The 17,030-nt window shown below is 37.8% G+C and overlaps 1 protein-coding gene across 1 annotated transcript in view; it reads right to left on the bottom strand.

Moving 5' to 3' along the window:
- Nucleotides 1–15,632, bottom strand: part of LOC145681559 (bestrophin-4-like) — a 1,326,494-nt gene extending 1,310,862 nt beyond the window's left edge. Inside the window, exon 1 of the mRNA XM_081753197.1 lies at nt 15,330–15,632. Within this exon, the coding sequence (XP_081609323.1) occupies nt 15,330–15,400 (71 nt within the window). The 5' untranslated portion in view covers nt 15,401–15,632. The remainder of the gene's footprint in view (nt 1–15,329) is intronic.
- Between the last annotated feature and the right edge of the window lie 1,398 nt (nt 15,633–17,030).

Here is a 17,030-nt window from a genome sequence, read left to right as displayed (position 1 = left end):
CAACACATGAGGCTGCGGTTGGAGTGGTGCCATACCCGGGGAACATGGATGGCTGATCAGTGGTGTCGCATATTTTGCCATAAATCTCTGTTTAAACTTTGATACCCTAAATTATAAATGGTGTTCTATTCATAATTTCACGTCTTATTTCTGTCAGTAGCTAGAAGTTCCTTCATCGCTTTTCAAACTCCCAAAGCGTGCGTCCCATCCTCAGTTTGGAAATCACTGATATAAAGAGATATTTATAAAATAAAGTTGATTTGTGACTAACATCACACTGGTCTTTTAAAATGTTTGAATAATGTTTTGTAATAATTGCAAATGTCATCGTTAATATAATTACCCATAAAGAAAGACAGAAAATGTTTATGTAGTTTAGTTTGAATCATTAATAAATGAATAACAAGGTTTACATACATAATAGCACCAATCGAAATTTCTCAATAGGTTTCCACATATCTATATATTCGAGGCCTTGGGGCCGACAAGCATATCACTTGTCAGTAGATATCCAGGCTGAGGATAATTTAAATAATTTGACAGTAACATCAAAATTACTTTCAGGGGACCTTCTAAGACCTTGCGTCCGCCGATCGTAGTATTACAAAGCATGTCAATTATCGCATATCCGTCGTACGTAGCACTACGAATGAATGCGCGGCGAAGTTTAAACTTCCTTGTGAATGAACTAATTATAGCTAGTTCGTTCACAAAAATAATAATAATAATAATAATAATAATAATAATAATAATAATAATAATAATAATAATAATAATAATAGGCCTAATAATAATAATTAAAATTTCGAAGCGTATTTATTTATAGTACTATATACGCCGGACATGCTGTGACTTAAATACCGCATATCCGTCGAACTACAACCGGCTGGGGCAAAGTATTAAACCGTGCATTAAAAAAAAAAAAAAAAAAAAAAATCTGTAATGCCGAGAGGTATCAGATGCATGTAATATATTGGAAACTGTGTAGCCAGTTCGAAAGGTCAATTAAAGGCAAAACACAAATGTGATGTTCATCTTGAATGTGGCTTAAAAATGAATCATCTGTCCGCGAAGGTGATGAAGTTAAGGGAAGACCATTTGTCCTCCCTAGTATCCTTCAGTGCAGTATTTTTTACAATCTAAGTAAAAATTGAGGTTTGGTACACTTTGGAAAAGCACGGGTAGGAACATCGAAGACACAAAGCCACTAATCTATGTTACTTATTATCGTCCACTATCAAGTCATACTGAATTACAACTTTAGTTCATTTATAGAATTAGACAAATATTCCTCAACACTATATGGTTTACAATGTTCATAGAAAGCAGATAATGAAACAGAAATTTCACTTCCATTCATCAAACATGAAATTGATTAAAACTAAGCTTTCAAATCAAACTAAGCTAAGCTAAACGTCCATCCATTTTTTAAGATTGGAATTCCATCAGTGTTGATTTTCACAGAAAAAAAGAGTGGTATTTGAAGTGTTCAAAATAGCACTTGTTATACCTAGTTCCTGCCCGAAATAAAAGTACGTAAGACCTGATACCTTTTGTATTTAACTAATTTCTCTGCAATAATTAATAAAGCTTTGTAATCTAGAAGCAAATCGTAATGTTAGTATTCATGCAAAATGTGAAGTAGGTCTTTTACAGAACGATAAATCTTCATCCTTCGCTACCCACTAGGAAGGGTCGAAGAAAAGCTTTTTTCGATTTTTGATGATGGGTACTTTGGAAAAGGTTTCATTGGTGGCACAAAGTTTACACAAAAATATTGAGGTTTCCAGAATAACTCGTTCATTTGAGGAGAATGGTTTGAAGTTTTGCTAAAACGCTCAAATTTGATAATTTTAAACAATATGTTATTTTTATTTTATTTTGTTATTTTTTTAGCTGTATGTACACTCACCGAATTAATTGGCTTACTTCCTAATGAGCACCTTAGTGAGATAGAAATATTGTACCTGCAAAGTTTTGCAACGGTGTCGCAGGTCTTGATATTCTGACACAACTAATCCCTGTAACGAAGATATGCAGGCTTCATTTGAGTTTATTTTTGAATATATTTAAGTGATACGATATTTATTGTATTCAGTGGCGTATTTAAGCGGGGCTTCCGGGCTTAAGCCCCTCGAAAGTTTATTTACTATTTTAAAGTAAATTAAATATCTTGCAGAGTTTTCACATTTCCAGGAATAAAGTAATGATTAATAGTGACAATGATGAACTAAAACTTAAGATCAAATAGAAATATACGTAGGTGAGGTTTGGTAATATTTTTACTATTCCATGTTTGTATACAATGTATTTCTATTATACAGATCTCGCCAATGGATATTAGACGAGTGCAAATTCGCATATAAATTATTATTTTACCTATGTAAATAAATGGATTCAATTAGGACTTCATCATAGTTTAACAAAACAAATTTAAATGATATTCATTCTTATGTCCGTTCTGGAATGTTCATGGGACAAAATGTTTGGGCGTAGGATATACAATGCTTGGCGTGGGAGACCCGGGTTCGATTCCCGGCGGAAGCTCATGTGGTTCGGATTCCACGTTAATCAGTAGGTCCACGTCTCATATAGTCTCGCTGCTGAAAGAAACGTTAAACTCAAAATCAAATCAACTCAAAAGCAAATGCTACTTTCAATTTTACTTTGTTATATAATATTCGGCCTAAACGGGACTGTTATTTATTGTAATTCATCTTTAATTGAAATTCTATTTAATCGAATCCACAAGTACACATACATTATGTGCCTTCTAAATTAGCTAATTTTTTATCACCTCATCGCATACAAATAGGCCAAAGTTGAAAGTTTGTTTCAATCTCCCATCGATTTCTATCATTTGTCTGTTTATGTTCCTTGCTATTACTTACTTCGTTTGTTTTGATCAATGTGTTGATGTGTAGTATTTTTGGGTAACATCACGCAGCACATCCAAAAGTGGAGGACAGTGTGAAGCGGAGTGGAGGAGTGTTCTTGAATAAAACGTATCAGAGGTTTTTTTTTTTTTTTTTTACCTTTTCTATTCTTTTTTCCCCTCTGTGTTAGACAGTCACATGTGCCCAGTGTGCACGTGGAAATATTATTTCGTGCGATACGTGGTTATGAGAATTCCTAAATGATAAGTGTGTATTATTTTGTTGTAGCTTAGTAATTAAAACGATTTTACAAATAGCTCATCCAAAGTGCTATTGTCTTGCAGTAAAAATCAACTTTTCGGTCCTCTCGCTCTTATTTGATAAACGTTTCTACACTTATAAGCTGCAATGTCGAAGAGAGAGATTTCTGCATTTCATACGATTTCTTTGCGAGTTGCCTTCTGTTTTGCGTCCACATGTTCAACTGATTTCTCCACTGATCGACACTTGTAGTAGTCCGTTTGGTCCGTTTTTATAGTAGATTTATCGGTTAATAGTCTGTTCGGAAACTATAGGCATGGATGCTTTTATTTAGATTTTAGTAATCTTTCCACCGATCATCTTTACAATATCATCTACGGGTTGAGGATAGATATGACGACTTTCATATATGTCATGTCGCAACCAGTAGTAGTGGCGCATGATGTCAGCATAGGTTGGTTTAACACCACTGTGTGTCTTAACGCGGCAATGGTCCATTGCACTAGCCATTGGCAAACTCGTCCTCATAACAATAAACAAAACAAAGCAATAGGACGTTCATTATTGAACAATACATAAAAGCATTGTATCGCAAGAGATAACACACACAGAGCAAATGTCAGTCTAACTAGTAATGTCAATCGACTCAGCTCAAGCTCCGGCTCGGGTCGGGTCGGTTCAACTGAGCCACCAGCACGAGCTGGCTTGATTGGAATGAGCCATTGGCTCGGTTCGGCTCAGCTCAGATGAACCATCCGCTCGATTCGACTCGGTTCAGGTGAGTCATTCTCTCGAGCTGGCTCGGTTGAGATGCGCCATCGGCTCAGTAGACGTGATATATGAGCAGTCTCTCTGAGCTAGGCTCTGTGGTGAACAAGCCGTGAACCGACCCAATTAAACGAATTGCACCATTAGAGTGAGCACGTTTCATTCAACACATTCAAATGGATCGATCGGTCGGATGTCGCTTTCATGAAAGTGACTGTATGTCCGGCTTAGTGAGTCTTCTCTAGTAATTTGGAAACCTCTACTAACGGACACCTCTATAAAGCGGACACCTCCCGTAACGGACATATTATGTAATCCCCAAACACTGTAATAGGAAAAAAACATATTGGCAAACCTCTCTAAAGCGGACACTCTCTAGTACGGACACGGACAGTCCTTTCTGTCTTGTATATGAATTATTTACCTCCGGACACTTTCTCTAGAAATAAGTTGAAAAGTACAGTAAAAGTACAGTTTTAGTAATTCAAACACGAGTCACCAAGGAAGCATTGTGACATTTTGCCTCCTCAATTGTCTGCTCACCAAGCCACACGGAGTGTCTGTTTAATAATGCTCTCATGTCCTTTGCCTGCATTCGAATCCCACCCAGCCTGTTTTAGACGCAAAAGTGATTGACAGTTGCCCGCCGTTTGGGATGAAACTTCATTCTACTGTCCCTCTGGAATCTCTAACTAAGCAGAAGACAAGTTTGGTACTTTTTGCCTGCGGATACGCATATTGTCTCAAAAAAGACACTACTCGACAGTAATTATTCCGCAAATTGAAGCAACATACTGAAAAAATTAAGCATTGATAAGTGTAAAGTGTAGAGAATTATAACATCTTATTTCCATGTTGTGCTTGGAACATAAAGTATTGGATGACGAAGAATAATGTAGGTACAGTAACTTTTCAGTAATATTTATAAATACATGCATGATTCATTCAAAAATATTTTTTCTAACCTCATATTACCTTGTTAACATACGTAAGAAAATATTGAAAATTCTCTAAGGCGGACACCTGTCTATAGTGGACAATTATTGATTCCTTATGGCTGTCTGCTTTAGAGAGGTTTCACTGTAGTAATAATCTGTTCTATGCTACCTTTTTAGCATATTTATAACGGTAAGCACTGAAAATAACTTGAAGACATTAGTTGGTTAACCTTAAACGCCCATTGACGCAACTGCTGCGTCAAGGCCTTTAACCTCAATAGCTAAGCCGCTAATTAAGCTAGGAAGATAATTTTGGTATCAATGTGTTTCTGAAGGATGAAACTTTCCGCCGATGTGCATTTTATATATATGTGGGGTACCACGGCGGAGAAGGAGGGTAAAGTTCGTGTTGTTTGTTTTCTTGCATCAGGTTTCTTGGGGTACATTCATAAAAATTGGTATGTGAAGCAATGAAGTAGTTTACTACATGGTAATACTTTGCATGTGTACTTGTTGCTCATATCAGGAAGGAGGATGTCAAAGTTGGCAAATTTTTTCAGTCTTTTTTTTTTTTTTTTTACGTAAATTACTTTTATTTTTAGGACGGCTCCATATAAGACAAGCAGTGGCATATTTGACAGGGGGCTTCCGGGCTTAAGTCCCCCCGAAATCTTACTAGAGTAAAGTAAATGAAATATCTTGCAGAATTTTTACATTTCCAGGCAAAGTCCCCCCGAAAGATAGTAAAGTCCCCCGAAACAAAATCGTAAATACACCACTAAAGAGAAGATATATTTTCACTGAATTGATCTAGAAGCATAATTCTTGTTGCTGTACATGATGTGTGCATTAAAAATGGCAGGCATATAACGTGATACTATGGTGGGAAGCGAAACAAACGTCAAAATCATTTTTTTTTCTACACATAACTTGTTTGAGAATATTTCCTACACAAAACGAATTCATTACGCTTCTCTTTTTAGTAAAACACAAAAATTCTATTTTCTTTGACACACACACTCACCATAATTTCTTGTAGGAAGAAAAGAATAACTAACATCATTTTCACCTCTACATTCTCATCTACAAGCTAAGCTAAAAATAGAAAGCCAGCGAGGGTGTCATTGTTTACTGGTGTTCAGGTGGTTGTTGACAAGTGGAAAAGATATAAGAGGTTTCGCTGCTAAAATCGAAGTACGAATGACAACGCAAAAGCAGTTCCGTCAACCTACCTCTTCCCTGATTTCCGCTCCCTCTCCAACGCAAAAAAAATTTCAAGCCATGCTTCCTTTTATTTAGTCATTTGAAAAGTGTTTCTCCGTCAGTGTAGTAGTGCGTATTAGTTTTTCATTGTGATACCTTAGAGAATAGTGCGTCTTTTTCTTTGATATAAAACTGTGGACGCAGAGTATGGTGACACACTGGTTCAGTGGCGTGTCTCGCAATTTTCATAGAGGGGTATTACTTTTGAACCTCAAGAAATTTCGAATTCGAGGGTGATTTGAAGATGTCTTTCTGAAAAAGACACAGGGTCCAGCATATACTCATGAGGACACTGATGTTGAAGACTTGGAGGGACTGTGTTGGATGAAGTAGAGGAATATGCTGGAGAGGCGGTAAGGGGGACCGATAATGAGGTTGTTATTGATGATGGAAATGGTTATGAATCAGAAGACGATCCTCAGCCCTCAACTAGTGAAGTCTCAGACTGGGTGAGGGCTGGAGGTTGTTTCAAACAGCGAATGCCAACTGTTGCACAATTCGGTGCAGCACCTGGAGTGGCTGTAAGGAATCTTACAGACACAAGTGCTCTCGAGTTCTTTTTGTTGCTGTTAACGAAGGAAGTGATCGATATTGTGGTGCAGTAGACAAACTTGTATTATGTCGTATGCTGCGATAAATACGGAGTTGATTGAGTAACAAGAACCTTACGTTACACTTCACAAATTATATCTCTTTTTGGCTATAATTATACACATGGGACAAGAGATTAAATCGACATTCAGACACTATTAGTCGTCTGACAAACTCTTTCACCAGTCATGGTTCAGTAACATCATGTCTCGTAATGGATTTCTTCATCCTCTTCCCTATCTTCATTTCAAAGACAATCAGAAAGTTCCAAATTGTGATACAGATCCCAATTGCGATACGCCATGGAAGTTTCGCAAAGTCTTTGATTTGCTCAATGCTTCATTCACCTCTTCAATCCCCGCGTCTCCTGTAGGAGACATAACCATAGTAGGAGACATGTTTGACTCAGTGAACCTCAATGTCGCCTACAGGAGACATAGACCCCCGACACTGGCAACACTGTAACCTTTTTCTTCCCACCAGAACCCTGCACGGGCCGGGCGCCCTCGGTTCGGCCCGGAATGTGCCCGGCGTGACCCTGCCCGTTTCAAACTGGACCGGGCCCGAACACTCTGAAAGACGGATCGGAAACTAATGTTAGCCTATGTTAATCGTAATGTGTTTGGGAAACTGACTCTTTATTCAAGACTGCAAAGTACTGTAATACTACTACTATTACTACTTCTACTACTAATACTACTACTTCTACTATTACTACTACGACCACTGCTAATACTACTACAACTGCTACGACTTCGCGTCAGAGTTGACATGTCTCGTGGTACTGAATTTACCTTGTAAGTACAGAAAAAAGGAGAAATACTAGTTACTCTGGCCGGTCTACGTAGAATGTGAACCGATGCTTGATCTACGAGGGACAACGGTGGCTCATTAGGAAAGCACTCACATCTGGTGCTAGAGGTCGTCGGATCAATCCCTGCTCGTGCTATGTGAACTTTGTGGTGGACAAACACTGTGTGCGTGGGAGTTTCCGGGGAGGTCCCGCTTTCTCCCACTGTTTTCATCCCATCATCATCCATACGCTCTGAGCCGTATTTACCTAAAGAACGTATGATAAAGTCAAGTACTTGACCTGCTAAGTAGAATTTGGTACGCTACCATTAGACCACGGAGGCAAAAACCGTGAACCGGCGTGCTTATAAGATCAGCGCAATTTGTAGTAATGTTCAATTAGCAAGGGAAATACCAAATGGTGTTACATGTTCCTGTATTGTTTATAGTATGATACTACAAATATAACAAAATATAATGATCAAATAAATCACCAAGACGCCAGGGTCGATTAGGTGTTCCTGAAACAGTGGCTCAGTGGTTGAGCGTTCACCTCTGGTGTATGGGGTCCCTGGTTCGATCCCAGCTCTCGCCAAGTGAACTTTCTGCTGGACAAACACCGTGTGGGAGGGGGTTCTCGGCGTTCTCCCGTTTCCTCCCACTTTATTTATTCACCATTTCTCCTTTAGCCTAGCCGGCATAACTGTCGGACGTAAAACTCAAAGATTTCATTTTCATTGCTTTGTTTTCGTATTACTAATAATAGCAGTAGTGGTATTTGCTGTTGTATTATTATAGTAATGAGTAGTAGCAATAGTGGTAGTAGTAATAGTAGTAGCAGTGGCAGCAATAGTGGAATTAGCACGAGCATTCGTAATCGTAATCGTAATAGTGGTATTAGCAATAGTAGTTGTAGTATTAATATCACATATGGTGTAGCAGTTTTACATATCTTCTCTGTTACTCGTAATCCACTAATGAGTGTAGTATAAGACTTTTACGTCCATGAGCTGTATTATTGTACCTAGATATAATAAACATGGCTGGAGAGAGCAAGGACAGATAACACATAGACAGACAGAATAGGGATATAGAAAACAAACCTTGGGTAACCTTTCACACGATTCTCCCACTCCAGAAGGACAAATAGACATTGCAATATTATGACGACAAAATTCTCATTTTCCATTGCATACTGAAGGATTGACTTGATTATCAGACTTGGTTGTTCTCAGGCCGGTTACGCCCGGCCCGTTTGTGCCCGGCCCGTTTAGATCCCGGCTCGTTTGTGCCAGGCCAGTTTAGGGTCTGGCCTGTTTGAGCCCGGCCCGGTTACAGCCCGGCTCGAGATTCGGGCCGGGCTGGGTCGAGCCGGGCACAGACTACAGATCCATCCGGGCCGTCTTCGCGCCTGGGTTTGCAGAGCTCTGCTTCCCACCACATGCCTGAGCTTCAAGGCTATAGATGCAAACATATACAGAAATGATGCTTACAAATACAGGACTGAAGAGGTTCAATAAATTTTTCAATCCAACCGAAAAACTACCTGGATTAAGCTAATGTGCCATTCAAAGGTTATGTCGGCCACAAACAGTATATTCCGAGATTTGGGATAAAAGCTTTCGGAGAATGTTGTGACAACGGATATACTTCGAATGTTTACGTACTTGGGAAAGATGCACGATTTGGATACTTTTGAGAGGACTGTGACTGAAGCCATAGTTCACAAACGTCTAGAGCAGTTGAGCGAAGTTGGTCATAAAGTTTTTTTTATGGACAACCATTTCTGTTCTTCTAAATTGTATGATGAACTAAGGCTCTTGAATATTTATTTCTGCTGTACGGTTGCACCGCGGCGTAAGAACATGGTACATAGTCTTTCTTCTAACAGATTGAATAAAGATGATGTGGATGTGATCTTACAGCAGTACGGTGGAAGGATAAACGTGATGTTTATATTCTCACAAATATGCACCCATAAGCCTGATGGAAATGCCTGATGGAAAAGCCTGATATAGTACAGGACTACAACTTACATATGGGATGGGATATATCAATCTGGAGGATCGGATGGCTAATTCGTGGGCAGCAAGAAAAACCAGGAAGTGGCCGACGAAGTTGTTCTTTCATTTCGTAAACGTCGTTCTGGTGAATGCATTCGTAGTATGTCCCAACGTCCATCGACTCATTTGGAGTTTTGCGAGCAGGTCGTCGTGGATTCTGCCATCGTAATACCCCCTTGTTTCCCCCTTCGCGTTCTTGTGCATTTCCTCATATTTCCAAATCTTTCTAATTCTTGTATGTTGTCACATTTTCTTTTGTATTGAAAATCACTCGGGAGAAAACTGAAATCAGCACCCAGCCCAATGGTTCTTAAATTGAGACCGAAAGACTGTCAAGGGACAGTTGCTACTGAAATAAATTAAACGAAATAGGCGTAGGTTAACTAGTAGTCTCACTTCGCAGTCGACAGGTCCACGGCTCGAATATGGTTACATAATTTTGAATCTCAGGCTCGGACTGACTGAATTTTTCATGTTTTCCCCTCAGTTTTCTCAGGCGAATATATCAGGATGTTACCTATAACCCTTTGGAGTACGGGGATTTTCAAGCAATTGTTGATACCTTTATTTAAATAACTACTGCTTCAACACTATTCATCCGAATTTCATGTTCAGCACATTATTTTCTTCAGAATAATGTAGACTTTCAATTGTAACATGGCACATGTCCGTATGACGTACGAGAAAGGAAATGTCCTCTGAAAAAGTCCCTCTTTGCAAGTTTGACACCGCCAGAAGTGGCACCGGGTGAAAGTACATATCTTAATGTATGCTGAAAAATACGTTCTGGTATTGGTAGGTAACGTTTGCTCCAAATACCATACCCATATTCTGAATAGTGGCGTGATAACAAATATTTCAATATCTTCAGCCACGTGAAGGTCACTGGAAGCAACATGCTTGTTCGTCCTTTACGTTGCGACATTATAGCCCTGTCTTCATACTCATGCTACATAAAGGTTTATGATATATTTCTAAAAAGGGGAAGTAAAAAAATGATGACTGAAATAGCTTCTATTATCAAATGAAACACAAATGAAGCGGGAATGAGAGAGGCTAGAAAGGAAGAAGAGAAAAGAGTTGGGAAAGCTATGTACTCATTTTCATATCGGACAATCCAACCTTACAAACCCGCAGCAAGGTACCTTCGTTTCACTATAGAGATTATGATGTCACAAAACAACAATGAAGTAAAAATAATGAGGCAGCAGAAATCCGCCTTTCCTCTGACGTCTTCACTCTATCAGTGTGTGTTTGTAACACGGAGAATCTCATTGCATTATATTCAGTGGTCCTTCCAAAAATAGTTGAAACGGAAAAACATATTTTGGCGGATGTACGACCTTTTATAACCTATCAATTAGAGAACTACCTACATCGCATTACTTTAAATTTTCTATTCTGGAGTCTAATACAATGGTGCTCCAAAGAGATAAATTTAGATCCTTTTCTATTGTTGTTGTGGTTGTTACTAATTTATGACTATGCAATAATCCTTACCATTTCTAAGAATGTCATTGGCTTTCCATTTTCTTATGCTCTTTGTTCAGAAATAATACTGTATTTGTGAAATTTCACTCCATGTAAGAACTGTCTATTTGTTCTTTCTTTCATCCTTTCTAATTTTCTGTTTCTTTTTCTTGATGTTACTTTCATTTCGCCTATCATACTTTATCGACCGTTGTCACTTGTGATCAAGTCGGCCGTCATCAGTAACACCAAAACTAAGAGGAGTTGATAAGCGAAACTGGTGTTTCACACCAACTTGCGCGGATTATCAATATGACAGGACTTTAGTTATTATAACAAAGGGAAAATTATATCGTTTAGTTATCTTTAAAAGAAGGAAATTTTTGAATTAAAGAAAATCAAAACGGGGGAATAATTAGCCCTGGAAATTAGGAAGGGCAAGAGGATGCTTCCTTTTCCTTGTATGAATAGAATAAAGGGTAAGATTCGCTCCTATATTTTCGTATATCATACAGGATTTATCGGTCTGCAATTCTTGCCATTATAACTTCAATTTATGCATAAATTAAAATATATTTAATTCTCAAACTCAGATGGGCAATTGCCCACTTCCTTCCTTGTGTTGGGTATACCCCTTCGAAACAAAATCCTAAATACGTCATTGGTTGTCTTCAACATTGGGAGGTGGGCAGATTTGAGGCTTATTTTAGAGAAGGGAGATGAAACTCATATTACGGTAGATGAATCTGATTTCTGAGGGGAATCTCTTGTATATTATATATCAGGCGATGTAGATGAAGTAGTAGTACATATCAGTATTACAAATCACTGCCGTGAACACATTCTGAAATCTGAATATATGCATATTTATAATTGGTATGTTTCTAATTAGGCATCCTCAAAGATCCACGTTAAAATTGTTTTAAAATAATATGAATAATGACTTCCCCAAAACTATGAAGAAAGAATATCAATTATGTATGACGCAACAACACTCTTATTTGAGCAAAAAGATGATAATCTCAATAACATTATAGGAATCGAAACTGAAATCTGACGCATGTCATATACTCTTTAATTAACAGATGTAACCTTAAGATTATGGAGAAAACTATTCCAGCAATTGAATGCTTTTCTTTGCTCAGGAAACATCCTCTAAAAAAATAAATAAAATAAAATAAAATAAAAAGGACACGCGGAAATACGTAGGAACAAACCATAGTTCGAGCTAGCAGAGAAGAGAAAACAGGCAAAATTACGTTAGCTACAAAATCCGATTGAAATAGCTACACAAAATTTCGTAGACATCAGGGGGGAAACTTCCAAAACTTCCAGAACAAAGAAACGCGATTTTTTGAAAGCTAAAATTAAAGAACTTGAAGATAACAGTAAAAAGAAAAACATTCGGGACATGTATAAAGTGATCAACGAATTTAAGAAAGGCTATCAACCTCGTGCTTATATTAAAGAAAGCTTTAAGAACAGTTCTCACTGATACAGATAGCATTTTAAATAGATGGAAAGATTTCTTTGACGATTTGCTTAACACGCAGCCAAAAACTAATGTGCGTGGAAAAAGAGAGATACACACCGCAGAACCGTATATTCCAGAACCCAACCGAATAGAAGTAGAAATCGCTATAAAGAAATTAAAGAAACACAAATCTCCGGGTGTAAGCGAAATTCCGGCTGAGTTAATTTTAGCTGGAGGCGAAAAATTGTGGAACAAGATACACAAACTCATTCTCCTTATCTACAACAAGGAAGAATTCCCACAAGAGTTGAAAGAATCAATCATTGTTCCAACCCACAAGAAAGGCAACAAAATTGACTGTAATAACTATGGAGGCATTTCTCTTCTGTCAACATCCTATAAAATCCGTTCAAATATTCTATTAGCAAGATTGACCCCATACGCAGATGAAATTGTTGGAGATTATCAGTGCGGATTTAGACGAAATCGATCAACTATCGACCAAATATTTACCATTCACCAAATACTTAAAAAGAAGTGGGAATACAGTAGCCAGGTACATAAACTATTTATTGATTTTAGAAAGGCTTTCGACTCGGTTAGGAGAGAAACATTGTACAACGTTCTTACAGAATTTGGAATACCGAAAAAACTAATTAGATTAATTAAGGCATATTTAAATGAATCCCAAAGTAAAGTCAGGGTAGGAAAATTCTTGGCCACGAGCTTTCACGTCGATAATGGCCTGAAACAAGGAGATGCGTTGTTGCCATTATTATTCAACTTTGTCCTGGAATACGCTCTATGGAAAATCAAAGATAGCAACCAGGGCCTAGAGTTGAACGGTATTCACCAGGTTATGCGTACGCTGATGATGTAAATTTAATAAGGGATGATAGGAGAACAATAGAAAGATATGCAGAGGTCTTATTAAACTCTTGCAGGGACATGGGTTTAGAGGTAAATAGAAAGAGAAAACTAAATACATGGAAGTGCGTCGGGACCTTAATAGGCAAATTATGAATGCGTTAAAATATTAAATAATACTTTTGATAAAGTGGATATTTTTAAATATCTAGGATCAATATTAACAGACGAAAATCATATTCACGAAGAAATTAAATGTCGACTAAAAACAGGGAATTCGTGTTATTATTCAGTTCAAAATCCCTGTCGACGCGAATTCTGTCGAGGAATTTGAAGCTTAAAATATATAAAACGATAATCATGCCTGTTGTTCTGTATGGTTCCGAAACATGGTCGCTTACTCTGAGGGAAGAACATATAGACTGAAAGTGTTTGAGAACAAGATCCTGAGACGAATATTCGGACCCAAGAGGAACGGGAATGGGGAATGGCGGAAATTTCATAACGAGGATCTACATTAATACTTCTTACCAAACATTGTTAGAGTCATCAAGTCTAGGAGGCTTAGGTGGGCAGGACATATAGCCAGGATGGAAGAAAGTAGGAACGCTTTCAAAGTGTTAGCGGTAAGACCAATCGGAAAACGACCATTAGGAAGACCTAGGCGCAGATGAGAAAACAATATTAAGATGGATCTCTCAAAAATAGGAATACAAAGCGGAAACTGGATCCAGTAGGCTAAGGATAGAAGTCAGTGGAGAGCTTTTGTGAACGCGGCATTGAATCTCCGGGTTCCATAGGATATAGAGTTAGTTAGCTTACGAAGCATGAGTAGATGCCTAGGCTGATATTACAAATAGATTAAATGCGCATTTACTGAAAAGATGGGTTCTACTGACATTGGATTGTCTATATACTCTTCGTGTGCTAGGGCCTAGGGGAGAGGAGGAGAAAAGATTTTACATCAGGTTGCGTCACACACAGTCGCACGCCTTCATTTTCATTAAAAATGGAAAAGCCAAGAGAAACTAATTTCATCTCACTTTCCTTTGTGGCAGTCGGACACAAATCATCACACTTATCTGCAAAAAGCACTTTACAAAACGGATTATTGGGAGAGCCTCCAGTTCCAATGTTGGGGGAGGGGACATGTCTCCCCATTTCCCCGTAATTTGTGCCCGTACCTACAGCTGAGACAACTTTCCAGCATGAGGAGAGGGGCATATCCTTTTTTGGTATTTATTGCAATTTGTGCCCAAGTAGCGAAAGTGGAATTAATGATGAGAATACTAAACGCACTACAGCACGAAGTTCAGTTTGAAATACTACAGAGTACGATTCTTTTTTTAAAAAAATGGAAAAGACAAGAGAGATCAATTTTATCTTACATTCCTTTGTGGCAGTGGGACACAAATCATCACACTTATCCCAAAAGCACTTTTTAGATGAGATTATTGGAGGGGACAGTCCCCCCAGGGCCAAGATTGGGAGGACATGTCCCCCTCGTCCCCCCGGGATTTGCGCCAGTGTTTATCCTTATATTCATAAGATCATTACATCAAATAATAGTCTGCATTCAAAATGACGTCCCTTGGTACATCAAGGCGCATAACCCATTTTACGATCATTTCCCTATTTAAAATATAGACGTCCTAAATATACTGCAATGTTTATTTCCCATTTCCGTTTATGTGCAGTAGGAAAAATAGTTGCAAATGTGGAGCACAAAAATTGTTTTGGAGGGTGTGCATGGAAAACAGAAATGAGCTTCACGTTACCTTGTTTCGTCGCCACAGGTAATTAGAGCATAGTAGGCAATTATTCTTGGAAAAATGACACCATTGTAAGGAAGAAACAAATGCAAGGAAATTCAGAGGTCTGTAGGTCCTTGGTTGAGAAACTTCCCCTACACTAAAAGAGATTAGATAAAGAAATTCTTTATGTAAATAGATGGTTAAAAACTTACCGAAATAGTAGTTTCAAAAAGCAACCAAAGCCTCTGCAAGTTGCGACTTCTGCAGTATATGTAACTGTCATTATAAGTGTGTGTACCTCTGTATAGTTATATGCTAAAACACAACAGCTACTAATAGATAAGACATTTTTACTTAGATGTCTTTCTTGTGTGAAAAAAATGAAAAATTAACTTCTAAGACATTATAATGCAATGATGCTTTACATTTTTGTGTGTTTGTGCAATTTCCTTGTTCTACACATCACGCAAATGTCTATTTTTACTTGTTCCCGCACTATATAATGTGTAAGTCACTCAAGAGATGTTGCAAAGCACTAGCTATGTTATTCGTGGCTTCCTTTGAATACCCTTTAGAACAAATCGATTCTCGTGTCACGTGATTGCGGCTGAAGTTTCTCAGTTCGATAAATAGTACGAATGATTGTTCAGTCCACAAATTACAGTGTTGTGTGTTTTGTTCAAGAGCATTATTTTCTTTTTAAAAATGCTGAAAGGAACATTGATTATTAACCATTCTATAACTTTATGAAATTCGTATGGTTCTGAGCGAGGAATTTTTGATTGAACTCACCATTATGAGGAAAACCATTCTTGGAATGTTAAATTACACTATATACTGCATTAGCGATCTATTAAATGAGGACACAAATAGTTACCGTTAGCCAATGGTGGACCATAAGAGAAGTCAGAGTAAAAGTATTACTACTGAAAACTAAGGGAAGAAAACATACCTAATGTGCAAATTCCTAAATAGAGGAATTTGGCACAATTGGTAAATTACATTTTCTTACATTGTAGCGATAAAATTTTAATTTTTATTGATGTGACCACAAGAGCTGCCATTGATTAACATTCTACTCTTGTTAAGATCCACACTGTGCAGCTATAATATACGATTAACATTTTGTTAATTATACTGTATATTTATATCCATATGTATATATAGCTGAAAACATTTCCTAGGAGCTGCATTTTCAATTTATAGCCATGGAATCGCCTAAAAGTCAAACTAATTAAGAAAATTACAGAAGCACACAGATTTGTATGAACAAATGAATGATTATAGTTAAATGAGGACGTCAGCAGCAAGGCTATGTATGTATTTAGCGATGTTCAAAATATTTATGAAGTTGAAAAACAATACTGTGAAGAATCTGGGGAAGGGGAGGATCTGAGGCTTGTTCTAGGGGAAGAGGAGATGAGACTGATATTACGGTACAGCCAGCCACAAAAGTAATTCCCCCCTAAGCGCTCTAACTAAATTACTTGGGGTCCAGGTCTTTTGCAGTTGTGAGAACGCCTAGACAGATGCAACCCAACTTACACGTAACTTTTCTCGGCACTGACAGCAGTTGGTAGCACTGAGTCAAGTATGTATGGAAGTAAAATTGTGAGTAGATGACGCACGAAACATTTCTTCATTCTGAGATCAATCTCTCTGGTTCAGAGCGTGTTGTCCAATGAACATCATATGTTAATCTCAATAATGCTGTGTATGTAATGTATTTTTTCATTATATATTGTATATTCATAGGAATAAAAACACTGATCACATGTGAATCAGAAAATGCTTGAAAGTAGCTGAAAATATCAAATCTAGAACAACTCCTGGAAATAACTTTGTAAATGATTGCCTCCATTGAGAGACCTTCTCCAATTCTCCTCATTCTAACATCTTCTTCTTTCTCGAGG

Source organism: Thermobia domestica, chromosome 3 (assembly GCF_964235325.1).
Source record: "Thermobia domestica chromosome 3, izTheDome1.hap1.1, whole genome shotgun sequence".
In the NCBI taxonomy this organism is placed as follows: domain Eukaryota; kingdom Metazoa; phylum Arthropoda; class Insecta; order Zygentoma; family Lepismatidae; genus Thermobia; species Thermobia domestica.
This window is presented reverse-complemented; position numbering and strand designations above follow the sequence as displayed.